The sequence below is a fragment of the Mytilus trossulus genome, chromosome 12 (assembly GCF_036588685.1).
Source record: "Mytilus trossulus isolate FHL-02 chromosome 12, PNRI_Mtr1.1.1.hap1, whole genome shotgun sequence".
Taxonomy (NCBI): domain Eukaryota; kingdom Metazoa; phylum Mollusca; class Bivalvia; order Mytilida; family Mytilidae; genus Mytilus; species Mytilus trossulus.
In genome coordinates, this window is record NC_086384.1 from 9,835,601 (window position 1) to 9,859,576 (window position 23,976).

General features: G+C 31.6%; 1 protein-coding gene across 1 annotated transcript; it reads right to left on the reverse strand.

Annotated features, from left to right (window-relative positions):
• Positions 1-1,240: 1,240 nt before the first annotated feature.
• LOC134693420 (uncharacterized) lies at positions 1,241-19,118 on the reverse strand. Its single transcript, XM_063554234.1, has 2 exons — positions 18,811-19,118; positions 1,241-1,642 (listed from the first exon to the last, which is right to left on the reverse strand). Exons 1-2 carry the CDS (start codon positions 18,919-18,921, stop codon positions 1,262-1,264), a joined length of 492 nt encoding a protein of 163 aa, XP_063410304.1. The 5' UTR covers positions 18,922-19,118; the 3' UTR covers positions 1,241-1,261.
• Between the last annotated feature and the right edge of the window lie 4,858 nt (positions 19,119-23,976).

The following is a 23,976-nucleotide window of genomic DNA, read 5'->3' on the forward strand; positions in this document are numbered from 1 at the left end:
TACTGAAGTCGTCATTATTGAGAGCCAAAATATCATCCAAATATCTAAAAGTATTATTAAATTTGTTTATCAGATGTTGCTTTGATGGGTCTTTGCTTATTTTTGTCATAAATTGTAACTCAAAGCAATACAAAAACAGGTCCACAATAAGTGGTGCACAGTTAGTCCCCATTGGAATTTCGATAACCTGACGATATACGGCATCACCAAAGCGAACAAAAATGTTATCTAGTAAAAAATCAAGGGCATATATAGTATCAAATCATGTCCAATTGACATTGACAAGTCTGGAATATCAGTTGTTATCCACTTGTTTGCTGTGTTTGAGTTGTCATTTTTTTGTTATTTGATAAGGGACTTTCCAATGTACATATATATGTGCAATGACATAAGGATGATTTATTACTAACACTTCTGACTTCTTAGTCCTTTCTCTGATTCGTTTTTGTTTTCTATGCAAACATATGAAAAGCCAAACTATTCCCAAAATTGTAGAAGGATATTGGAATTCAGTTTTCGTGTGGACTAAAGTTAACTATTCACGTCTATAATGTTCTCGTTCTGGTTCTATTGTAATAGTTTTCAATAAAAACAAGTCACTCCTTTTTGCCATCCTAGTGAAGTCTTTAATCAATTCAAGTTAACCGTTCTTAAAATGTTTTCGATTCTACTTCTTGATCAGTATAAATCAAAAATATTCAATGTGGAAAAAAGTTTTATTTTTTAATATTAATGAAATCATTAAATTGAAGTCTCGCTTTCAGGAAACATATGGGTTTATTTCAGTGCTAATACTACAATTTGTGTTGATTATACTGATAAATCAAAAGTCTTTAATCTGTATGTATGGCTGGCCTTGAAGGTCCAAAAGGTCTCATACATAGAACATTCACAAGGGTGGGGTTCATGAATGATATGTCTCGCAATTAATGTGGTTATGCAATATGCACATAATTTCAAAATTACTTAGGAATTGATATAAAGGTATATCGGATGTGGTATTAGTGATAATGAGACAACTCGCGATCTAAGACATACTTGAGTTATGGATTAACATCAATGTATTTAAATTTGTTATTTTAGAAATATTGCTATTGCATAGGATTTGAAGTTTTAAAATCTGAAGTACTTGTTGGTTCATATATCTTAAAATATAAAACGCCTTTCAAAAAAAAAATCAAAATATGAAAAAGGCATTATAAAGTGTTACACATTGCAAGTGAAAAAATATTTTATTTGCGTCATTTCGAATGCCTCTTCATCATCGTTTTCGTCCGAAACCTCCGAATCGTCCTCGGTATGATATGGAATCGAAAGGCCTTTTCCGAAATGATGTGAATGATCTGCGGCTATGTGGTTGTCGTCTATAGTTAGCAAATAAATCATACAGTGTCATGGATGGTCGATTCAATCCTAGAAATGATGGCCGTTTATACGCTCTCTTCGTTGTTGGCACGTTATTGCTTAGACTTTCCCCTATGCTATAATTGTCATCTAAGTCCTCTTGTATATTATACTGTTGGTCTACGGATGATTCTAATAGTTCGTCCATTTTCATTTTGGGTATATTGTAATATTTCTCTGTTTCTGTATTGTAACATACGTAAATGTCATCATCCGATACACAGGAAAGAAGTCCATCCTGAAATTAAAGATAGAGCATTTGTAGATGTATGTTTAGTCATTTGATACACAGGAAAGAAATTTATTATTAGATTGAAACTGTTATGTTTCAATTGTAGATGTAAGTATAGCCGTTATAACACAGGACAGAAGGATATCATGAAAGAAGAGATGCGTTGCCGTTTTTAATTGGTAGTGGAAGTTGTAATTCATTTGATAAACAAAAGAGATGGCTATTATGAAATTAGAGATGCAATGAACTATTCACTTTGTACATGTTGTAGTTGTTATTTCTTTCAATAAACAAAACAAGATATGCATTTGTCCGTGTCTTCTTAGAAAGGGAGAAGGTCAAACATAACCAAGACTAATATAAACATTTCATGCTTGTTTCTGAATCTTAATTGTGAATGTGTTTATTAAATATACTTGTATTATTTAACATAAAATACTGTTTACAAAAAAAGCAACACGTTTTTTTTCTATAGATTAAAGTGTCTTTAATTTTGTCATCTGTACAATATCACCAAAACACATACTAATAAAATAGTAAAATCCATTTAAGGCCAACTTTGCCTTAGTATAGGGAGTTGAAACATTAGTTTCTTTATAATTTCAAACACGGACAATTTTCGTAAGGATTATTATAATTATGTAAGTACCAAATCACTGACTACTGCGCCAAAGATACCCCGGGGGCTGAAGGTCCACCAGCCAGTGTGTATGTATTAACAAAAACACTACAAATTTACTGGAGTTTACGCCAGACGTACATTTCTCCAAAAGATAACAATACTCGAATAGACTAAATTTAAAAGATTGAATAAAGTACGAAGTTCAGCAGGAGTAATGCCACAAAATTCTAAAAGGTATTCTCAACTACAAGATACTTCATCTACAGGAACCAAGATCAATTTAAACTGTCTGAGTTTTCTATTCAAATGTTCATCTATTTCTAAATGATTAATTCAGTATCATGTAAGTGCATAAAAGAAGTAGGGCCGTAGTTTTAAGATTTCAATTAAGGTCAATGAGCTAAAAGAGGGACAAAAGATACTAGAGAAACAGTCAAACTCATATTCAAAATTAAACTGACAACGCCAAGGCTATAAATGAGAAATGTAAACAGACAACAAAAAGTACACATGACACATCATAGAAAATTAGACTAACTACACGAACCCCGCCCGTAAAGTCGTATGAAAAAATTAACCCAAACCTGTGATAAAGCCAATTTACTGAATTAATGACCTTGAATAACATGAACACTTTATCTCATTCTTATCTCATTGGTACTCATATAACATTTTCTTATATCTATTTTCAAAAACGTACTGATGTTAAATAATCGAATAGTTGATGTACAGCTTGCTGCAAATAAAGGATTGGCTTACCAATCAAAAAATGCAATTTGTCATAAACACTAACAGACAAAAACTCATATTGTCATAGATTGAGGTGTATAACGATGTTTTACAGGCTTCAGACATATAACCTCAAAAGACCCATACGTTATCGTAAGTGTTATGTACAAGTAATACCACTAGTTTTATCAAAGTATTTAATTGAATTTCGCAATTGAAGCTTCCAGACATAACACCTAGTGTAACGTGTTCTCTATCTATACCGAGCTATTTATAAAAAGTCCGTAATAGTTCTAAGTGCCATTGGGGTAACTATCGATCATAGACAAAATAAGAGTGTTTTGATATCTTATTTTTCAATCCGTCTCATATATTGAAAAGTAAGGGAAAATATACTATTGTTTTAGCAATAAGCGTGGTATGAAGTAATGATTACGACTCCTTTCAAGAGTAAAAATTGGTTGGTTCAAGTTAAACCAGGGAGACAGGAATTTCAAAAGGGAATCACACAACAGACTATATCATCCAAATTACCGGACACTTCCGAAATAAATGTACATGTATAACAAGAAATTAAAACACATGGTCTTAACGGTTTACTTTGACACAGTCAAAATAAGAATGAAACCTGTTGTGCATGCGTACAACCCCTCCTTTTGCTTTAGTCTAAAGAGTTGTAACGAATAAATCACACAATAAAACGAATAATTTACATTACAGCTTCAAACATGATGGCCATTAACCCGAACAAGGAAATAAATAATGCCTTATAATGTGCACGGCAGGGTGAACAAGTGCTCGTTTCTGAAGAAATTGTATGAAATAAAACGTGATATGCATGTATTTGCATAATTTTGAATGGTTAAATTTAAATTATCCAAACGCTGAGACAGAGTCTATTTAAATACTGAAGACTATGTACATGTAAGAAGGAATGTAGGGTAACTGCTAATTACAAAGGAACTGAATCTTTTTTTTCTACTTTTGAGAACAAAGAAAATTACGTTATGCATTTCGAAGGAATAATTTTGTCATTATTTCAAAGTCAACGCGCTCGATCTTACATTATATATTTATGGATGTTGCACATGTAGTTGAAATCTGCAAGAATGACTGAAATATTGAACAAACATGTTTCTTTTCAAGTAAAATCAATTAAGTAAAGAAATAAGCCATTGACACATAAGTGGTCGTAATTAAAATAGATGGTGATATTAATGTGATTTCCTAAAGTGAGCAATAATTACTTAAAAAACTATGGTTTTTATAATATCAAATAGGATTGCCAATTCCTTATGTAATTTTGTTTAAACATGGTTCAGTTGGAATGTTTAGAATAGTATTAGCAGCAGTCATTTTCAACAGCGGTGCAATACTATATCTCCTTATTATGATGATATAATTTGGTCTTTTACACGACGTAAAGAATGGGACAAGTGCATAATATGATACATTTATGTTTATAAAATTAAGTTCAATATGTACTCCACCTTACAATAGTTATCAAAAGTACCAGGATTATAATTTTAAACGCCAGACGCGCGTTTCGTCTACATAAGACTCATCAGTGACGCTCAGATCAAAATAGTTTGAAAGCCAAACAAATACAAAGTTGAAGAGCATTGAGGACCCAAAATTCCAAAAAGTTGTGCCAAATACGGCTAAGGTTATCTACTCCTGGGGTAAGAACATCCTTAGTTTTTCGAAAAATTCAAAGTTTTGTACACAGAAAATTTATAAAAATGACCATATAGTTGATATGCATGTCAACACCGAAGTGCTGACTACTGGGCTGGTGATACCCTCGGGGACGAAACGTCCACCAGCAGTGGCATCGACCCAGTGGTGTAAATAGTTATCAAAAGTACCAGGATTATAATTTTATACGCCAGACGCGCGTTTCGTCTACATAAGACTCATCAGTGACGCTCAGATCAAAATAGTTTGAAAGCCAAACAAATACAAAGTTGAAGAGCATTGAGGACCCAAAATTCCAAAAAGTTGTGCCAAATACGGCTAAGGTTATCTACTCCTGGGGTAAGAAAATCCTTAGTTTTTCGAAAAATTCAAAGTTTTGTACACAGAAAATTTATAAAAATGACCATATAGTTGATATGCATATCAACACCGAAGTGCTGACTACTGGGCTGGTGATACCCTCGGGGACAAAACGTCCACCAGCAGTGGCATCGACCCAGTGGTGTAAATAGTTATCAAAAGTACCAGGATTATAATTTTATACGCCAGACAAAATGAAGCAATAAATACCAAATTTGGAAAAATCAAACCTTGCATGTTGAAATCGATTATCATCAATAGTTAAAACTACAACTACATAAACTGTGAATAGATTGCAATTCATGTTTTTCAAAGTAAAAATAGCGGCAAACGCAAAAGATACCAAAGAAACGTTCGAACTCATTAGTCTAAACCAAACTGTCAATGTTAAGAGAAAATCAAAAAATGTTCAAAAGACTAACATGAGTAAATAAAAACACAATATAGAAATAAAAAACTGAGTAAAATAAACACGAACAAAAACCGTTCAATAGACAAACATAAGTACATGAGTGTAATAACCTTAACAAAAACTGTATAATAGAAAAATATAATTACATAAAAACACAATATATAAAACCAACATCTGAGTAAACTAACCTAAACAAAAACCGTTCAAAAGACAAACATAAGTACATAAAAACAAAAACCGTTCAAAAGACAAACATAAGTACATAGAAAAACAAAAATCATTCAAAAGACAAACATAAGTACATAAAAACAAAAACCGTTCAAAAGACAAACATGTAAAATTGAAAATGGAAATGGGGAATGTGCCAAAGAGACAACAACGCGACCATAGAGCAGACAACCCTAGAAGGTCACCATCAGCTCTTAAATGTATGTATATAATATATATAAAAAAAAAACATTCAAAAGACAAACATAAGTATATAAAAACAAAAATCTGTCAACAGACAAACATAAGTATATAAAAACAGAAAAACGTTCAAAAGACAAACATAAGTGCATAAAAACAAAAAAACGTTCAAAAGAAAACATGAGTATAAAAAACCACAACAATAGAAAACCAAAAACTGAGTAAAATAAACAAAAACAAAAACGGGTAAAACATTTATTACATGAGTCGTTGATTATATTTTTTGTCTTTTTTGTGAGAGTTTAACAAACAGTTATCGTGTTGATCACATACAAGGAGACCTCCTTGAAAGTACAAGCAATAAGTTGATCCTTAAATATCACAAATTCACTATTTCTATGTTGTTTATGGATTTATAATCTTCCTTTTTGTTATAACAGACCGAAAACAAATGTCAACACACACTAAAGGAAAACCTTCGAAACTTTATACTGTAAATTTTGCTTAATCATGTATTGGTTTAATTTACATTTGTTTGCCTAAATTTGTTTATGTTTAACGTATATGTATTGATCGCCAGGATTTCCGAGTCCATATTTTCCGCCTTTTTATCAGTTCGTCAAGGCATTAAAGGGAGTTCAATTAACTAAAGCGCCGCATAGAATAATAGAATCTTATTTCAATATTTGAAACATATACGATACAGTCATGACATTATCATCTTTAAAAGACTATTATTGAAGTACAAAGTTATTGAGTAAAAAGTAATGATTATGTTTACCATGAGATTCAAATGTCTATTTATTATTAATTTTTATCGTCATTTTGTCTTGCTCACACTGTAGTAACTACTATTATAACTCTGTATGAAGAGAATTATCTTTTAGTTAACAGATAAAGGTATTCTCACGGGTTCATTATTATATAATAATAACATAACATGGTAATCAATTAACAACGTGTTAAACTAAATGTCAAAATTACAATTATTTATTGACATATGACAAAATATGATAGTAAAAGAAATAAATCAGTACTCGAGTGTTAGGTTATTTATCTATTTATAGTATTGTTGCGTATTTGTATTATGAAAACATTTATGTAACTTTTTTTATAAAGACAATACACTTCTCGGTTAAAATAGTATGTATAAGGTAATGATATTTGTAAGTTTAAATATTATTCATAAGGTAATGGTATTTGTAAGAAACACAATCACATATACATAAATTATTGAACACGTCGCACATTTGTTAAGAAACTCTTATCCTAAAAAAATATAAAAAATAATGAACTCTATGGTAAATTCAAAACGGAAAGTCCATAATCAAATGGTAAGATCAAAAGCTTTAACACATATATATAACAACGGTCATAATTATGATAAAAATAGAATATTCAATAGACGTAAAATACATATCGACATAAACCTCTGTCTTTCATGTATTTGTTCCATATTCATCACATTTTAAAAGTTTTTGAAATGCTCAAAAGACTAGTTCAACCCAACTGCCTGTGTCTATTTCATGTTAGGAATATCGACAGCCGTTGTCTGTTGACGAATAAACTTCATCATTGATAGACAACGTATAGTTTTCCATATCAATGATGCCAGCCAGTAAGTTGTAGAGTAGGCATGTACATTGATTACGGTCGTATGCAGCCATAAAGATAGTTTCGTACTATTAAAGCTGTTTATATAAGTATTTAAAAAATGCAACAGTAGTATATCGCTGTTCCATAATCATTAGACGATTTAACTGAAACAAATTATGGTCACAAACACATTTTCGTCATTAATTATATGTAGTAGAAAGTAAATTATAAAAGTACCAAACTCAGATGAAAATACAAACCATAAAGTCCCTAATCAAATTGCAATATCAAACGAATGGACAACAATTGTCATATTCCTGACTTGATGCATGTATAAGCATTTTATTGATTAAACCTTTTTATAGCTAGCTTCACCTCTCATCTGTATGACAGTCGGATACAATTCCCTTTTTGTAGTATTTAAAAACACTTCTTTTAATCAACTATACTGCGGAGCTCCTGGATCACCTCCAGATTTTGGAGGGATTCGTGTTGCTGTTTCTTTGGTTTTCTATGTTGTGTTTTGTGTACTTACGTTGTCTGTCTATGTCCGACATATGCGTTTGAACATCACTCTAGGGTGTGTCACTCCTCGTTTACTATGTAGTTACAACTGATATTCTAGAATTCATGAGACCAAACTAAATGCTCGTTCATAACAATTGTGGATCAAGGATTTATATGACGTTTAAAGATAGTTAGCAGGAATTTTATCAACCTAGATATGTTATTACAATGGACGTTAAGAAACCTACAAGAAATATATTATTCTTTTCGTATCAACAAAGGAGTTATACAAAAAAAACTGATAATTTAACAAATATAATTACATTGTACAGTTTACAATTCAATGAATAGTAACTTATTAACGTATATTGTCTTATTATCTACTCGATGATTTTCTTAATACAATTCAGTTAGATTTAACTGGTGAGGCGATATAATTCATTTTACTGTCCTCAGATTGACTTTCCATTACATTGACAAATGACCGATGTGTGTAACATTTAAAGTCTAGCTTATTGTGGGAAATTATAGGAGTACAAATAATTGTACATATACACTAGAAAAACAGACGGATGCTTCTGAAGTGAGGATGTTTAAAGTATTGGGGAAATATTTAAGAAGTGAGGGGGCGTTTTAACGTTTAGGAAGATGATCAAGATACGAAGAATATACTCCAGAGGTTAGGACGATTTTAAAAAGAAGATACCTCTGTGGTTAGATGATGCTGCATATTGCTGTATTAGGGGGATACTCACCACATTAGGAGAATGCCATCGAGATGAGGTGGGGATACTCACCACATTAGGAGAATGCCATCATGATGAGATGGGGATACTCACCACATTAGGAGAATGCCATCAAGATGAGGTGGGAATACTCACCACATTAGAAGAATGCCATCAAGATGAGGTGGGGATACTCACCACATAAGGAGAATGCCATCAAGATGAGGTGGGGATACTCACCACATTAGGAGAATGCTATCGAGATGAGGTGGGGATACTCACCACATTAGGAGAATGCCATCAAGATGAGGTGGGGATACTCACCACATTAGGAGAATGCCATCAAGATGAGGTGGGGATACTCACCACATTAGGAGAATGCCATCAAGATGAGGTGGGGATACTCACCACATTAGGAGAATGCCATCAAGATGAGGTGGGGATACTCACCACATTAGGAGAATGCCATCGAGATGAGGTGGGGATACTCACCACATTAGGAGAATGCCATCAAGATGAGGTGGGGATACTCACCACATTAGGAGAATGCCATCGATATAATGCGAGGTCAAAGGAGGTTAATAGAATAGCCATGTGGCTATAAAGATGTCCACGGGGTTTAGTTGATGCTTGTAAGATAAAGAAGATTTCCAATGTATTTTATACTGATAGAAAGAAAATAAATTAACGTTTCATCAAGTGTAAAATCACCACCAAAGAAAAGATTTTAAACAAATTTCAGTGTAAAATCAACAAGAATAGTAAAGTATATGAAATAAAGAATAAGTCTATAATACATCAACATGTTAAAGGTAATATCACAAACATTTATAAAAGCATGAAAATAATAAAAGGTAAAAGACAGAAGATGACAGATCAAAACTCAATGGTTAAAGAAAGACCGACAATTAAATGTGAAAAACGAAAAACAACTGAGCATCACGTTCTTACAAGGTTATAGCAGATGTTAAAAAAGTTTTCAATGTTTTTATTAAATTCTAGTTACTGTATGATTATTAAATGTGTTTATCATCTCGATTCTTTTGTTATTAAAAATGAAGAAGTAAGTAAACTTTACTTTAATAGGCGGCTGCTATGTATAGTACATTAGAACAAATCATAGCATGAGCTCTGATAAGCTCTGTAGCCGGCTTTCAGATTAAATCACATACATTCATGCAAAGCAGACTAAAAAGGGCATGCTGCAAACATCAGGTAACACTATCACACTCGATGTCTAAACTCCACAGATCACGTGCATGTGACGAGCATCTGTTAATAGACAGTCAAATGTGACCAGCAATCAGTGAAGTATTATAGAAATACTAACAAACGAAATCAATTATACATTAAGATTAGTAAGCTAATCAGTGGCACTCAAAAAGCAAATAAAAAGTTGTATGCGATATAGTTGAGTAAAAAGTCGCAAAGAGTCAAACACATTCAGCTATAAAATAGCGCAGAATAGAGGCAACACGAAGGGTAAATGCTCAATAGGTGGCATTTCTATAGGGTCATCTTAAAATCAAGTTTCAAAAGCATAATTCCTAACAAGGTTCTGTGATACATTACGTACATGCAAATACCATTAGCAATCTGTTTTATTGATGTTTTAAATTATTGTCTATATGTGAAATGTTTGATATACATGTTTGAACAGTTCTACCATTCGTCGAGTTTGATATGGTATCGCCAAGTGCAAGGTCGGGATTAAATGTGCTTATATTTAAACAAAACATAAGGAAGTTGTCTGTTAGAGTCTTTTTTTAGATTTTGCACTTTTATATTTCCATGTAAACACATAATTCTTTCTTGCATCATACCTGTCTGTTTGTTGGTGTTCATCCTGTTGTGAATCAAATTAGTTCCTTACTCAACCCCGGACAACTAATAGACGTTTTCAAATTAAGGAGAAATTTCAGAATTTATGTGGACATAAGTTAAATATAATTATACCTATAATAAAACTATCTTTGGGTTCGTATTAGCTTAAAAGACTACTGTCTTTACCTTTAAGTAAATGTTAGATTTTTCTAAATGTTAAGTAAAGTTGCGTCAAAGGTATATTGTTAGGCGAACACTGTCAGAAAAAATATGCAAAGCAAATCAATTTTCAATAGACGTGAGTAGATAGCGCAAATATCTCGTGTTTACAACTACTTTTTTTACATTTATGAAAATACAGTCTGATAAGGCAACAGACCTATTTCTTTATAAACAACTAACTGGAACAATTGTAAGAATATTGGAATATTGTTAGAGGGTTGACGCAGCGTTCGTGTTGCTGTTCATACATCGTAAATCAAATTGCACTATTCATCTTTAATTGACAACTTAGGGAAATATAATGAGGCATTTGCCCGCCAGAAAATCTTGCGATTATTTGTGCATTAACTGCATACTGATCAGAACTAAAACATTCATAGTAAGCATGGTGATGAAACACGTATAATACTAGTTGATTACTCCGTTTATTTCATAGCAATTTATCAACTGTAATTATATATTTAGTCAATGCATGCTTTTATAAATGAATTGGTAATTAAACAACTGTGTATTTTCCACCATCTATGATTTGAATAGTCAAATAAAGGCTACAAACAGATTGTACACGCCGAACAGTTTTGTTGAAAACGACGATGCGTCGACACTACGAACATAGAATGGACTAAGTACATTTTGTGGAAATAATGGGAAAACTATATCTATTTCAGTTAATTGATACAAATCTGTCTTTAAAGAATACTGAACAGAACCATAAAAGAATCGACTGAGTTCGAACTTTACCGTACAAGCCTAATAGTCAAAGGTACCAGAATTATAATTACTTTCGCCATACACACGTTTCGTATACTTAAGAATCATCAGTGGCGCTCACATCAAAATAAATATAAAGCCAAACAAGTACAAAGTTGAAGAGCAATGAGGACCCAAAATGCCAAAAAGTTGTGCGTAATACGGCTAAGGTAATCTATTCCGTAGTTTTTCAAAAAATTCAAAGTGTTGTAACAAGACATTCATGAAAATGACCATATTATGGATAATTGTCAAGTTTAAAACACACTTAATTGTCATTACCACACTCAATAACGTTTCTTTGAATTTCATGTAGCTCAATCAACGATGCATGTGTCACTGAACGGTTTCAATTGTGGTCTTTTGTATATCAAGTCCATGCGAGTCAACCTAGACAATCTTTATGTATTCTGTTAAAGAGAAATATTCCCAACATATAACCAACTATAACTGACCATTTGTTTTTCTTTTTGCTAATAACACAATGTCTCAAAATCTGAAGAAGAGAATCTAGCTTAAAGTCTTTTGTATAGGTTACAAGAAAAATCAAATTGACTGTATGACATGCATCTATATTAAGGCAAGACGATAATTGTGATAGCTTTTCGCAAGTTGAAAATGAGAATGGAAATGGGGAGCGTGTCAAAAGACAACAACCCGACCAACGACGAGACAACCACCGAAGGTCACCTATAGGTCCTCAACGAAGCGAGAAACTGCCGAACCTGAAGGTGGTCCTCGACTTGCTCAAGTTTATTTAAAAAGGAAAAAAAACCGCTTAAACAAATTGTGAAATAAGGCTACAAAATAGTAACGTAACTCCTCATAAAGGTCAGGATATACGCCCTGGAACAATTATGAATCTATGCTATGACTCAAATGTTTCTGTTGTTTATGGTATTCAATGTTGACGACAGATATTTAGATAGTTTTTTTCTAATTAATTTACTACTTTCATTAAAACTCAAAACGACTAAAAGTGTGATATATTATATAGTCTGTTGTAAAAGACTTTAATGACCCGTAAATGTCATTGGTTATATTGACTTTTGGATATTGTCTAAATGACGTTTACTACTTTTTTTTGTGTAGTAAATTTATAATTTCTCATGGATGTTGATAGAAATCAATTTGCATTAATATTTTACAATGTAATGTACATTTTCTTCAACTACTGATGTTACTTTTTAAAATTGCAGACTTGAAATATATAATTTTACATTATCAATAAGATTAATATCATAACAGTTGCAGCCCAATAAATATGATTCCGTAATAACTAAGGTTGTTTTATAGTATTTATGATCGTATAGTAATTCTTTGATTACAGATTGATCATTCTGTTATAATCAATGTGCTATGAATATAAATAAATTAGTTATAAAGTAGAGGCCAGCAACTTAAGATGCCAGTCTCAATCTGGGTAATTTGTAGCATTATAAACACATAAAACATTCTATAAAATATGGAATAATTGGATTGTCGGGAAATGATGTGTTGTAACATCAATGCTTTGATTGTTGTTCTTTAGAAGTCTGTGTTATCCATTTTAACTTGATTAGTTAAATTACTGAGAGTTCTTTTCATGGCAAAAATGATTGAACGTTAGAACGTAAAGGCTGTTTGTTCGCATCATGATTTTCTCTGCGGTCATTGGTACCTTTAATCCTTTATTAGTTTTAATTTAAAACAACTTGCTCGATAAGCAATCAAAATGCCTGTGGCCCAATTTTTGCAATCTTGTTAATAACTTAATCTCGTCATACATTTAATGTGTCATCATTTTCAATCATTACCCATCCCGTTGACTACTCGTATTGTTGAGTTATGACGTTATTTTTTATACGTTAAACAGTTAATCGTATCGAATACTTCAAATCAATCAAAAATAGTACTTCACACTTCCGACTTAAACACAATGTTGTACAATGATCTCCAAATTAGATTTTAATGTTTGAAAACTTTAAGTGAAATTAAGAAATACTCGATATAAACAGTCAGTTTTGTTAACAGAATTGAAACACGTTAAAAAAAATATACAGATTAAACGATGATTTACGTTTTCTTGTCCATCTATGATGAACAAGTGTACTAGACTTAGTAAAAAATAGACTTAGAAATTCGTCATTTCGATATCTCACGTGCTGGTACATAAATGTAGCTGTTAATAACGAGTTATATGACCTTATGTAGTCTTTGAATGGCATATCAAGAGTAAATTAGATGTCGCCGTGTCTGAATACATGTACACACAAAATGCTGATAAAATTGAGAATGGAAACGGGGAATGTGTCAAAGAGACAACAACCCGACCAAATAAAGAAACAACAGCAAAAGGTCACCAACAGGTCTTCAATAAAGCGAGAAATTCCCGCACCCGGATACATAACATATTGAGCACATACATTGCTTTATCTTTTAATATGGATATTTACATCACTTTATAAGTAAAAAATGAGAATTTGAATCAAATCGTTTATAATGAATTTGACAGGTAATGACCCTTTCCAATACAACCTTTTAAGACTTGAATGCAAAAGAATACTAGAATGGCATGGCTTTTACATTAAGAATGATTATCAATAAAAATACGTTTTGATTGTTTGCATTTTTGGTATCGTAAGACAAAACTGAATATACATACTAGTGCAGTGTAACTTGCCTCATATGACACAATAGGGGACCCGAATAAAATGTCGGATTAAGCAGAGAATTGGAATATTGAGGGTTTTTTCTGCAATGGTAGGTATATTTTGGGATTAGAAGGTATGTCGGTTAAAGCAGGGTGTTGGAATAATCAGGTGTCGGATTAGGCATGTTACACTGTACATCAATCACATTTGACTGCCGGTCAAAATCCCATTATAGATTCGAGGTTTGTATAAGCAGCAGTGAGAAATATTTTAGAGACGTCTTTATGGCTATACACATTTTCTTGGACGATCTTCAAGTGTGATGTCTACCACAATAACAAATAGCACAAGTAACACATCACTCGGTCAGAACATAGACAGTTATTCTAAAGAGAGAAAGGAAAAATAAACACGTTATCTGTCCATTCTACGGTAAACAAAGTCATAAACCAACATTTGTTTTGATAGGTTTTGACGCGAACGCAAGACTAGTCACAATTCTTAAATTCCCTTGCGTGAAGTTGTTGCGGTCATTGTTTATGGAAACACTGACAACTAAAATATATTTCCTATGAGACATTTTTTTCCAAAAGCGTTTCTCGTGTGACTTGGCTTTAAAATTAAAAACTTGACCTGACCATAAAAGTCGGATTGAATAAGCTTAAGTGTTTACACGTTACCGTTGATGTACGACAAACAGACTAACTAGGTAAAAAGTATCATGAAATACTCGGCTTTGAGCGTTCTTGATGAAGGTAATTCCAGAAAAGATTACTAGTGTAGTAAAACCATTCAAACGTGATGGTTATTAAAAATTTGTGATTTTAAAATTGAGGAAATATGACGGAATTGTTGTTACGACAATTGGAACATATAACATATCTGCAGTTACGTGCGACACAGATTTTTAATAACGGCCAACCAACTCGGGATTGCGTCTTTAAATCTTTCAAATGAATTATTTCAGCTTTACCACTTGGAACACTTTGTGGAATAGCTTTCTTATTAGCAAAAGGGTATTAACAAAATAACTGAACTAGTATTCAATTCAATAAAGGGAAAAATCCATAAAAACTCACAAAATCAAACATTTATAATTAAAACTTTCAATGAAATTGGTAACAATTGTCATATTCCTGATTTGGTGAATGCATTTTACAACCTCAAACTGGTAAAGTCCTTTTTTCAATGCAAGGACATCATATAAAAACCACAAGCTCTTGAATACCGTATCAACTGGATGATAGATACTCACTCCTGAGCTGAAGGAATAAAAAAACTCAATTATAATATAACGTTCTTTAGATGCTTTGAGTACATACCCGTTGTAAAATATGAATATATTATTTTTCGCTGTTTCAATCATACTCATTCGTCTATGAATGAGCTACGCGACGTCATTGAACGATGACGTAAGAATATAAGCATTTTACGCTATTACTCGAGGTAAAATGTTAAACACGAAGGGCCAACCCGTGGTAACATCAGTATAAATGCAAGCCCCAATGAATTACCTTTAACTCAAATTACGTGTTCTAATAACGCTAACATTTTTATTTCTGCTGACTACAAGTTTATGTCACTGGCTTCAGTGAAAATGTACGACTGATATTTCAAAGACAGTGTTCCTCGAACCATTACTTTAGAGAATTGTGTAAAATTCGAGGTATGCAGGTTTACTTAAATGTGTTTTCCTTTTTACAATCACAAATTAGCGAACAAATCTAACATTAACTAATTTAAGAACATAGTAACACCAAATATATTTGATTGAACCATGTTCCAAGAATCAATTACCTTATTATCATGTTTTCTGATCTATCAATAAAGAGTATAATTGATGTTCACTTTATGTTCACGTTTCAAAGATGAAAACACTAGCATAGATCTGTTATTGTATAACAATATTGAGAAATGAATAAAAATGTAGGAAACCTTTAATGACACTGCAATCATACAACACATACTAAACAAATATATCGATATAGAGGTCATTACAGTGTCCTTAATGCCGAGCAGGTGGGTTCTTAATACACAAATAACTTTCAATGAGCTTGGGTAAGATTTCAGCGCATAAAAACCTTGGAATTATACATTAAAGCTTATAGACTATAAGGTTGAGAAGTTAAATTTATAATTACAATTGAGTGGGTGAAATCTTTGTCAAAACTACGTAAATAAAGGCAACATGAGTATACCGCTATTAAAAAATCCTAAATCGATTGAGAAAAAACAAATCAAGGTTTCAAGCTAAAACCGAGGCGAACACATCAAATATAAGAGAAAAACAACGAAACAACAAAACACTAACGTGCAACAAAGAGCAAACGACAATGTAACATACATAGAAACTAACTATTAGATAACAAATGCCTTATTCCTAACTTAGAAACTATCAAACTGTGGAGAAGGAATAAAACTAATCGCAGACATATTTTAGGGCATATTTGGGAGATTATGGAAAATCTGTTATATACAAAATTTCTCCGATCTTTTTTGCAAAACTATGTTTTGAAATTTCATGATCTGCAAAACGGTTATAACGGCATGTATTGATTTTTGTAGGAGTTTTTCGAAGAAGAATTTGAAAAAGCAAGTGATAGTTTCAATCTAATGAAATGTTGTCATCTTCTTAACTGTCCGGTTTTTTGAAAGACTTTATTAACTTCCAATAAGTGGCTGTTTATTGTTATTTTGTCGTTTTATCTTTTTTCATTTATATTTATAAATAAAACAAGACATGGGGTTTTCGTCAATAAAACAGCTATCCAAATCACAAAAAAATCAGAAAAACGTCTAGAGGACAACATACATTTGTTTGGCGAATAAACATGTGTCTTTTCAGTATTTCAAGTTGAGAACTGCGGCGAGTCTAGAAAAGTAATCATGAATAAATTACTATTTGAACTGCTTTAATATTTCGAAAGGAAAACAACATTTAATAAGTTTTGTGTTTTCAAATCGGGTTTCTTGATCAGCAATCATCGCAACCCTCAAACCCAAAAATCTTAAAACTAGGTATAAATACTTAGACACGTTAGGCATAGATTAATAACCCGGATTGCAGCTACTTAACGCAAACACTAAGACTAAACCTGATTTTATAAATCAATATCGTCCTATTTTTTTTATATTGGAGCCTTTACTGTAGAGAAGGTCTCATACAGTAACTTAAGAAAACGTGAAGACAGATACAATTTTGCAACAACAAAAACAATTTGAAACGAAAAAGTGAAACATTTGACACTGCGATAGAGAAAAAGACTGAAATCTTTTTCTATACTAGTAAATAAACTCATCATAGATACCAGGATTGACATTTTATATTTACGCCAGACGCGCGTTTCGTCTTCAAAAGACTCAGCAGTGACGCTCGAATCAAAAAATGTTAAAAGGCCAAATAAAGTACGAAGTTGAAGCGCAATGAGGACAAAACATTCCTAATAGTTTTGCCAAATACAGCTAAGGTAATCTGTTCCTGGGGTAGAAAAGCCTTAGTCTTTCAAAAAATCAAAATTTTGTTAACAGTTAATTTATAATTATTAACATATCGATGATAACTCAAGTCAACACAGAAGCGCTAACTACTGGGCTGGTGATACCCTCCGGGAAATAAATCTCCACCAGCAGTGACATCGACCCAGTGGTTGTAAATAAACTCATCATAGATACCAGGATTGAAATTTTATATTTACCCCCAGACGCGCGTTTCGTCTGCAAAAGTCTCATCAGTGACGCTCGGAAGTTCAGTAGAGTATCATAACAATAGACTGAACGATGCCTATGTGTTGATCATGATAAAAAAAAAAAAAAACGTGTGAGGTTCAACTTTTTGTTTTATAAACGTCTTTTTTTAATTCTTCTTTACTTCCTGAATTTACAGGTATCAACATAATTATATTTATCTTCTGACCCAATAATCAAGCAAGTGAATTAAGTTACCATAAAAAGCATTCTAACACTATGAAATCTATGGATTAAGTATATTAATAACATTTTCATTAATAAAGAAACACTAATACTATTAGTAGCAAGATATAAATGAGCATGCATTATTTTTAAATGTAAGGGTGAAAATTAGGCATTCAAATGCAACATGTGGCGACACTAGAGATCAAAATCTTCATTTTTGGGGAAATATAGAACAAGGTCAGCCATAAATCAAGCTGTAAATCGTAAAGAGTATTTAATATATTTCGAATGGTGACATACATGTACTTGTAAAAAAGATGGATTTCAAATGTACGCTTCATTTCAATCAGTTGCAATTCAAAATAATTTAAGCGTTGAACAGAATAACAAACTGAAAAATAACACTTTTAAAAATTATGGGTTATGTTCTTTTTCTTACATTTTAAGGTTTTCTATACTGAATACACTTTCTTTACGACCTAAGTTCATAAAAAAAGCTACACAACAAATTAAGAGCATATGGCTGTGGCTTTGAAATTGAATAGCATCTTTATTAGCTTTATGATTACTGCATTTCCAATTGGTGGCAGATATATCAAGATTTTTTTCGATTTATTATAAAACAAAATGTTTTTTTGAACAGATCATTTTATATCGTATACAAAGATATCCATTCTCTAGAAACATTTCTTAAAGTTTATAGAAACGAAAAATGTAATTAGCAGCAAATTTTAACAAAACAAATATTTGTAGAAATTAGAAATAAATGTATTTACCTGCTGATTACTAAAGGTATTTGCAGCAAAACTGTCAATAAAAAGAATCAGGTATACACAAGTTATAAAATATAACTTCATATCCATATTTAGTGTTAAAGTCTTATCCATAAGCACCTTTCCTTTAACAATAAATTTTATAGCCAAAGCGTCTTTTGTCTCCTTAATTAAGCTTAATTAGCTTGCTGCTGGTTCCCTGTGCGACTATTAGCTTCTGTTCCACTTCACTTTGTTATTGGATATCGTTGGATCACGTTTTATGTTTTATTGGCGCGAGATCTTTCCCCCGCCTTCGTTGTTGTGGTAAAATAAAGCGTCACATTGATCAAATGTAAATACTATGTATATACTTAGCTTTTCTTTTGAAATTTGTCACATGACCAGAATGTAGGAGTATGTGATGAATTGTTTATTTTTTTGTCTCTAACATTCAATGTATCAAAAGCAATTTCTAACATGAATGCCATTGGATAGTAATTAGTGAAATGAATCATACCAAAACCGTTGCACAGTACAAATTTGGCAACGTATTTGAAGCCTACAATTGTTACTTCTTGAACTGGCAATCATATCACATCTCCTTTGTTTCGCAAGAGAAATAAGTAAAACCATGATTTTGTTGAAACTTTTGTCGTGTTTCTGTTTTTCCTTCTTCTTTTATTTAACTCAATTTAACTGCAAACAACATCAAGTGCTTTGTTTATCCGAAGTTTTGTATATTGTAGACATTAAAGTTGCTTCCGTTTGTAATCAGATTGAATAATATTACTGGGGAAATAAACAAAAAACATATCAAAAGGGTTAAAAGAAAACACATGCAAATTTTGAGAAGATAAAAAAAAATACAACGAGACAGTGAACAAAGGTAATGATTTGAGGGTGACAAAGTACTATACATAGGGATGAAAACTTTGAAGTAGAACATTTATTTCATTGAACAAATTGGTCAATACGGTTCCAATAGTTTTTTCATCTTAGCGCCATATCTTCTCTTTTAACACTGCTCTTTTTCAATTGTTTACATGCTACATGTGATTTAGTAACTCTTCTATTTACTTAGATAAAATCATCACCAATTGTCTGCCCTTTGGTATGGTAGTTGTCTCTGACGCATTCCCAATTGCATTCTCGATTTTACTTTTTATTAAGTTAGGTGTGGGCCATATCATTTGTTTTCTTTTATTCTAAATTAAAGTTAATTGTATTTTTTTCATAATTACATATTAAATAATGTTGATGAATCAAAATAAGATAGATCACTTATGTTTTTTTACTTCAACTGCAGAAAACATTGAATGTCTGGTATTTATATAAACTTTATAAAAAAATCTCATAATATAGGACACCTGCAAATTTTAAACTAGTCAGGTGCATCGCATTTCGCATCGCATTTCGGCGAAGGCCATCGCTCTTTACTTTGACTATAGCATTATGCGTACTCATCGCATTCCCGAGTCTTATATATATTATAATACACGAAACAAAATATGCTTTCGTTAACAGGGTACAATATTAAAATAAGTTGCAGTACTTTTATAATCATAATTAAAAAAATATATACATAACTCATTGTACCACACTCTTAACAATGTTGAAGAATACAATAAATTACTTCTTAGAATTTTATTAACCAAATTATTTTTAGATATTTTCCAGCGATTAAACAAATTAAAGATTATTAACTGGGTTTTCCAACAGTTATTAAATTGGCGAAGAATGGCGGACGGGCTGCTGCTGATTGTTTCTGTGCAATAGTTTAAGAACCGTATAACCTTTTTTTAAATTTTGGTGTTAATATTAATGACAAAATTGAGGTCAAGTTCGATATTGACGATTTTCATTTTTACCATTCAGGAGTTATTTTTCCTGATATATTGGAAAATAGCTCGTTTTGTCGTTTTCGTTCAATAACTTGTTAACCATTCTACCAATGGTTTTCAAATTATAATACTTATAATAATATAACATGTCTTCTAATAGGCTAAAGGTTGTTTTGTCTATCAGCTCAAATGTATACATGTAACCGTCACGTCATCTACTTTTTTTATGATTTTCTCCGTAAAAATTGAATTTCGAATTAAATCATAAGGAAAGACTGTAATATTGTTTCCATGGTTTCTGTCTGTTCGAAATAACATTAAAAAAATGAAGTGCTCTCTTTTGAAAAAAAAACACTACGCGAGTTATTCAGAGTGCACCAAATTTTGATGTTATTTTTTCAAAATATTCATATTGCAGTAATTCCTTAGACTTACGTGTTACCAAAATAAGAAAACAGAAAAAATAAAGAACTGTAATCGCGGATTTGAAAGCAATTGCATCTAACAATTTGTTTTTCATTAGCTAATATTGACAGTCAAATCTTCAAATGACATGTTGCAACTAAGGAGTGATCCGCCTTTTTGAATTTTGGATATCATCATAGTTTTTCGACTAGTATTAATAAAACAACACATGAAAACAAACAATCGAATGCCGTTTACCTACGCGTTTCAATGGGCAAATAAACTGAATGACATAACAAAATTGCTAATACACTGTTTTTTAACTTTCTTCTCACATAATTCAGTTTTACTAAAAAGAATAAAGAATTGACGGGATGATCTGTATTTAGAAAGCTTGACGCATTATACAACAATAAATGTATTTTTTTTCTTTAAAGTAATAAATTAAAACATCGATTAGAACTTAGGGACTTTACAATTCCATTAAAGGCTGCTCCCTCTTGCAATTTTCTTAATTTGTACATGTTCAAGAACCAAATTGCGTACTTTTTCAAGGACTTCTATTGTCTCAACATAGCGGTTATTAGATTATTTTTTTTCTAATTCAATACAACGTTTACGGTATGGTGCTGATTCTTGGTTTTCCTTGAGTGTAAGTGTTATGCTCAACCTTTGTTTTCGCGGATGACATGTTACTAAATATATCTCACAGAGTTAACCAGATTGTTAGTACTTACATGAATATCTCATTACGTAATTAAACATGCATTCAATAATCTAGGGCACCAACCATTAATCTATCAGGTGATGTGTTTTCATCCTGATTATGCATAAAATATTTGCCACTGGACTTTATGCAAACAACAATCATTTTAAATTTAAAGTTACAAAAATACATTTTTCTATCAAGTTCTAATTAAACTAAATTTCGTTTTTCGTAATTATTATGTTAAACCGCTGCTGAGTCAGTTTCAGGTCCTCAATGCTCTTCAACTTTGTATTTGTTTGGCTTTTTCACTATTTTAATCTGAGCGTCACTGATGCGTCTTATGTAGACGAAACGCGCGTCTGGCGTCTTAAATTATAATCCTGGTCCCTTTGATAAATATCATTGAGTTACTCCACCTGAAATTTTGTAGCAGCTTTTTCACCTGCTGTTAAAGAATCACCAATTGACCGTTCAGTACTTATTCCATCTATAAGATAGTATATATAAATTATATACATCAATCAATTGAAAAAGAGAAAAAAAATCATACAGAAATATGTTTATTTTTGTTTACCTTAGTTAAAGCATGATAAACAAGATGCGTTTTTACCTTTTTAGAATTAAATTCCGATTAAAATCTAAATGGCAGTATAATTAATTTTAATTATGAATTGACTTCCATTAATAACGTCTTTGATTTTTTGACATATTGAATCGAATAGAAATATAAAAAAGGAAATTTGATATAAAGTTATAATTAGAACTAGAAAATCAAACGAGAGTTAATTTGTTTCATATTGTCTTTTATATTTTTATTGGCTTTAAAACAAAAATCATTAATATTAATTGGGAATGTTTATAAAATTTTACACTTCAACACGATAGGTGTTGAAAATGTATATGATTGTTGACCCTTCTAACAGAATTGCATTACCATTTATGAAATATTCTGATGTGAAAAATCTAAACATCAATTTCATTCACTAAAATAAATATCAAACGTTTTCTACTGCAAAAGAAATTGTCAATCTTCACACATAAATATTCAATAATATTAAGTTCGATATCTGTTTGAGACATATGAATAAATATATATTGCTTCGGTTGGTCACTTCTCGTTCCCACGAGAATGTGTTTTCATGTTTATCATTTTTAAAATGTATATAGTACTCTGCTATGGAATTGCTTGTGTTGAACAAATATCTATGTAATAGAATATAAAGCAAGAGCCGCACCTGTTTAAAAAATGCTATTTGTCAAGGATGTAGACAATTGTATCCAAAATAAATAGCTCTTATTTGGTCAGTATCTTGTCTTCTTGGAGGCAAATGTCTCATGCATATTCCAAAAAATTTAAATGTCAGTGCATCTATACAAAAGTCAACCGAGGGTGGTTTTTAAACTTTTTAGTAAGTCCCTACGTAAAATCTTCCGTATTTTCGCATGATATCTTCAATGCAACTTTGAATAGTGCACAGTCATATATGTTTGGGATTCGCATATTCGAAAAAAATATACGTTATATTTACATTTACCAATCCAGTTTTATACAGATAAACGAGGGATATCACGAGTTTGTATCGCTTATTTCATTGACAATTCTAAAATAATTCATAGTTCAACACAATTTTGGTATTCTAATTCTATACATAAAACATTGGAATAAGTTCTCATAATTTGATTGTAGTCTTCAGTAAGGAGGTCAAAATCCAATTTCTTGCGTCTGATCTTTTAACTTAATTTCAAGCCAATAACCGTGATTAAAACCTTGGACTGAAAGAGCAGCCTTGTTATCATTGATTTATTGTTTTGTTTCCACTGTAAATTTAATGATGTTTGCAGGCATTAGGTTAAATATAAAGTAGACAATTTACCATCTCCGTTTACCATAGTGTCGCATACAGGGATAGGGTGTGTCGTAATCCTGATCTTACTTTAATTATTACAGTAAATACTTGTACACATTGTGTGCTTTTCTGTTTCGTTTTTACTATAAAACAAGAACTATCTTTAAAAAAGATATCCGACGTATTTAAATTTGAGTATATGTTTAAAACTATCATGTCGGTAACCTTCAGAAGCACAATGACTTAATGATTCAGGACCTCTTTAATAAAATCTCCATCTGAATGTAACTACAAGAAATTCTTTACTAAGTCTGGTTATATTAAGGCAATATAATATATAAGAATATTGTGATGACACCTAAACAATTTATTTGTCAATAATCCA

Bases quoted from the DNA above. Each gene is read 5' to 3' on its own strand.
- LOC134693420 (XM_063554234.1), bottom strand. From the start codon at position 18,921: ATGGATAAGACTTTAACACTAAATATGGATATGAAGTTATATTTTATA. The intron at 1,643-18,810 runs GTAAATACATTT...CTTTAATTTCAG, and splicing joins ATACCTTTAGTAATCAGCAG to GATGGACTTCTTTCCTGTGT.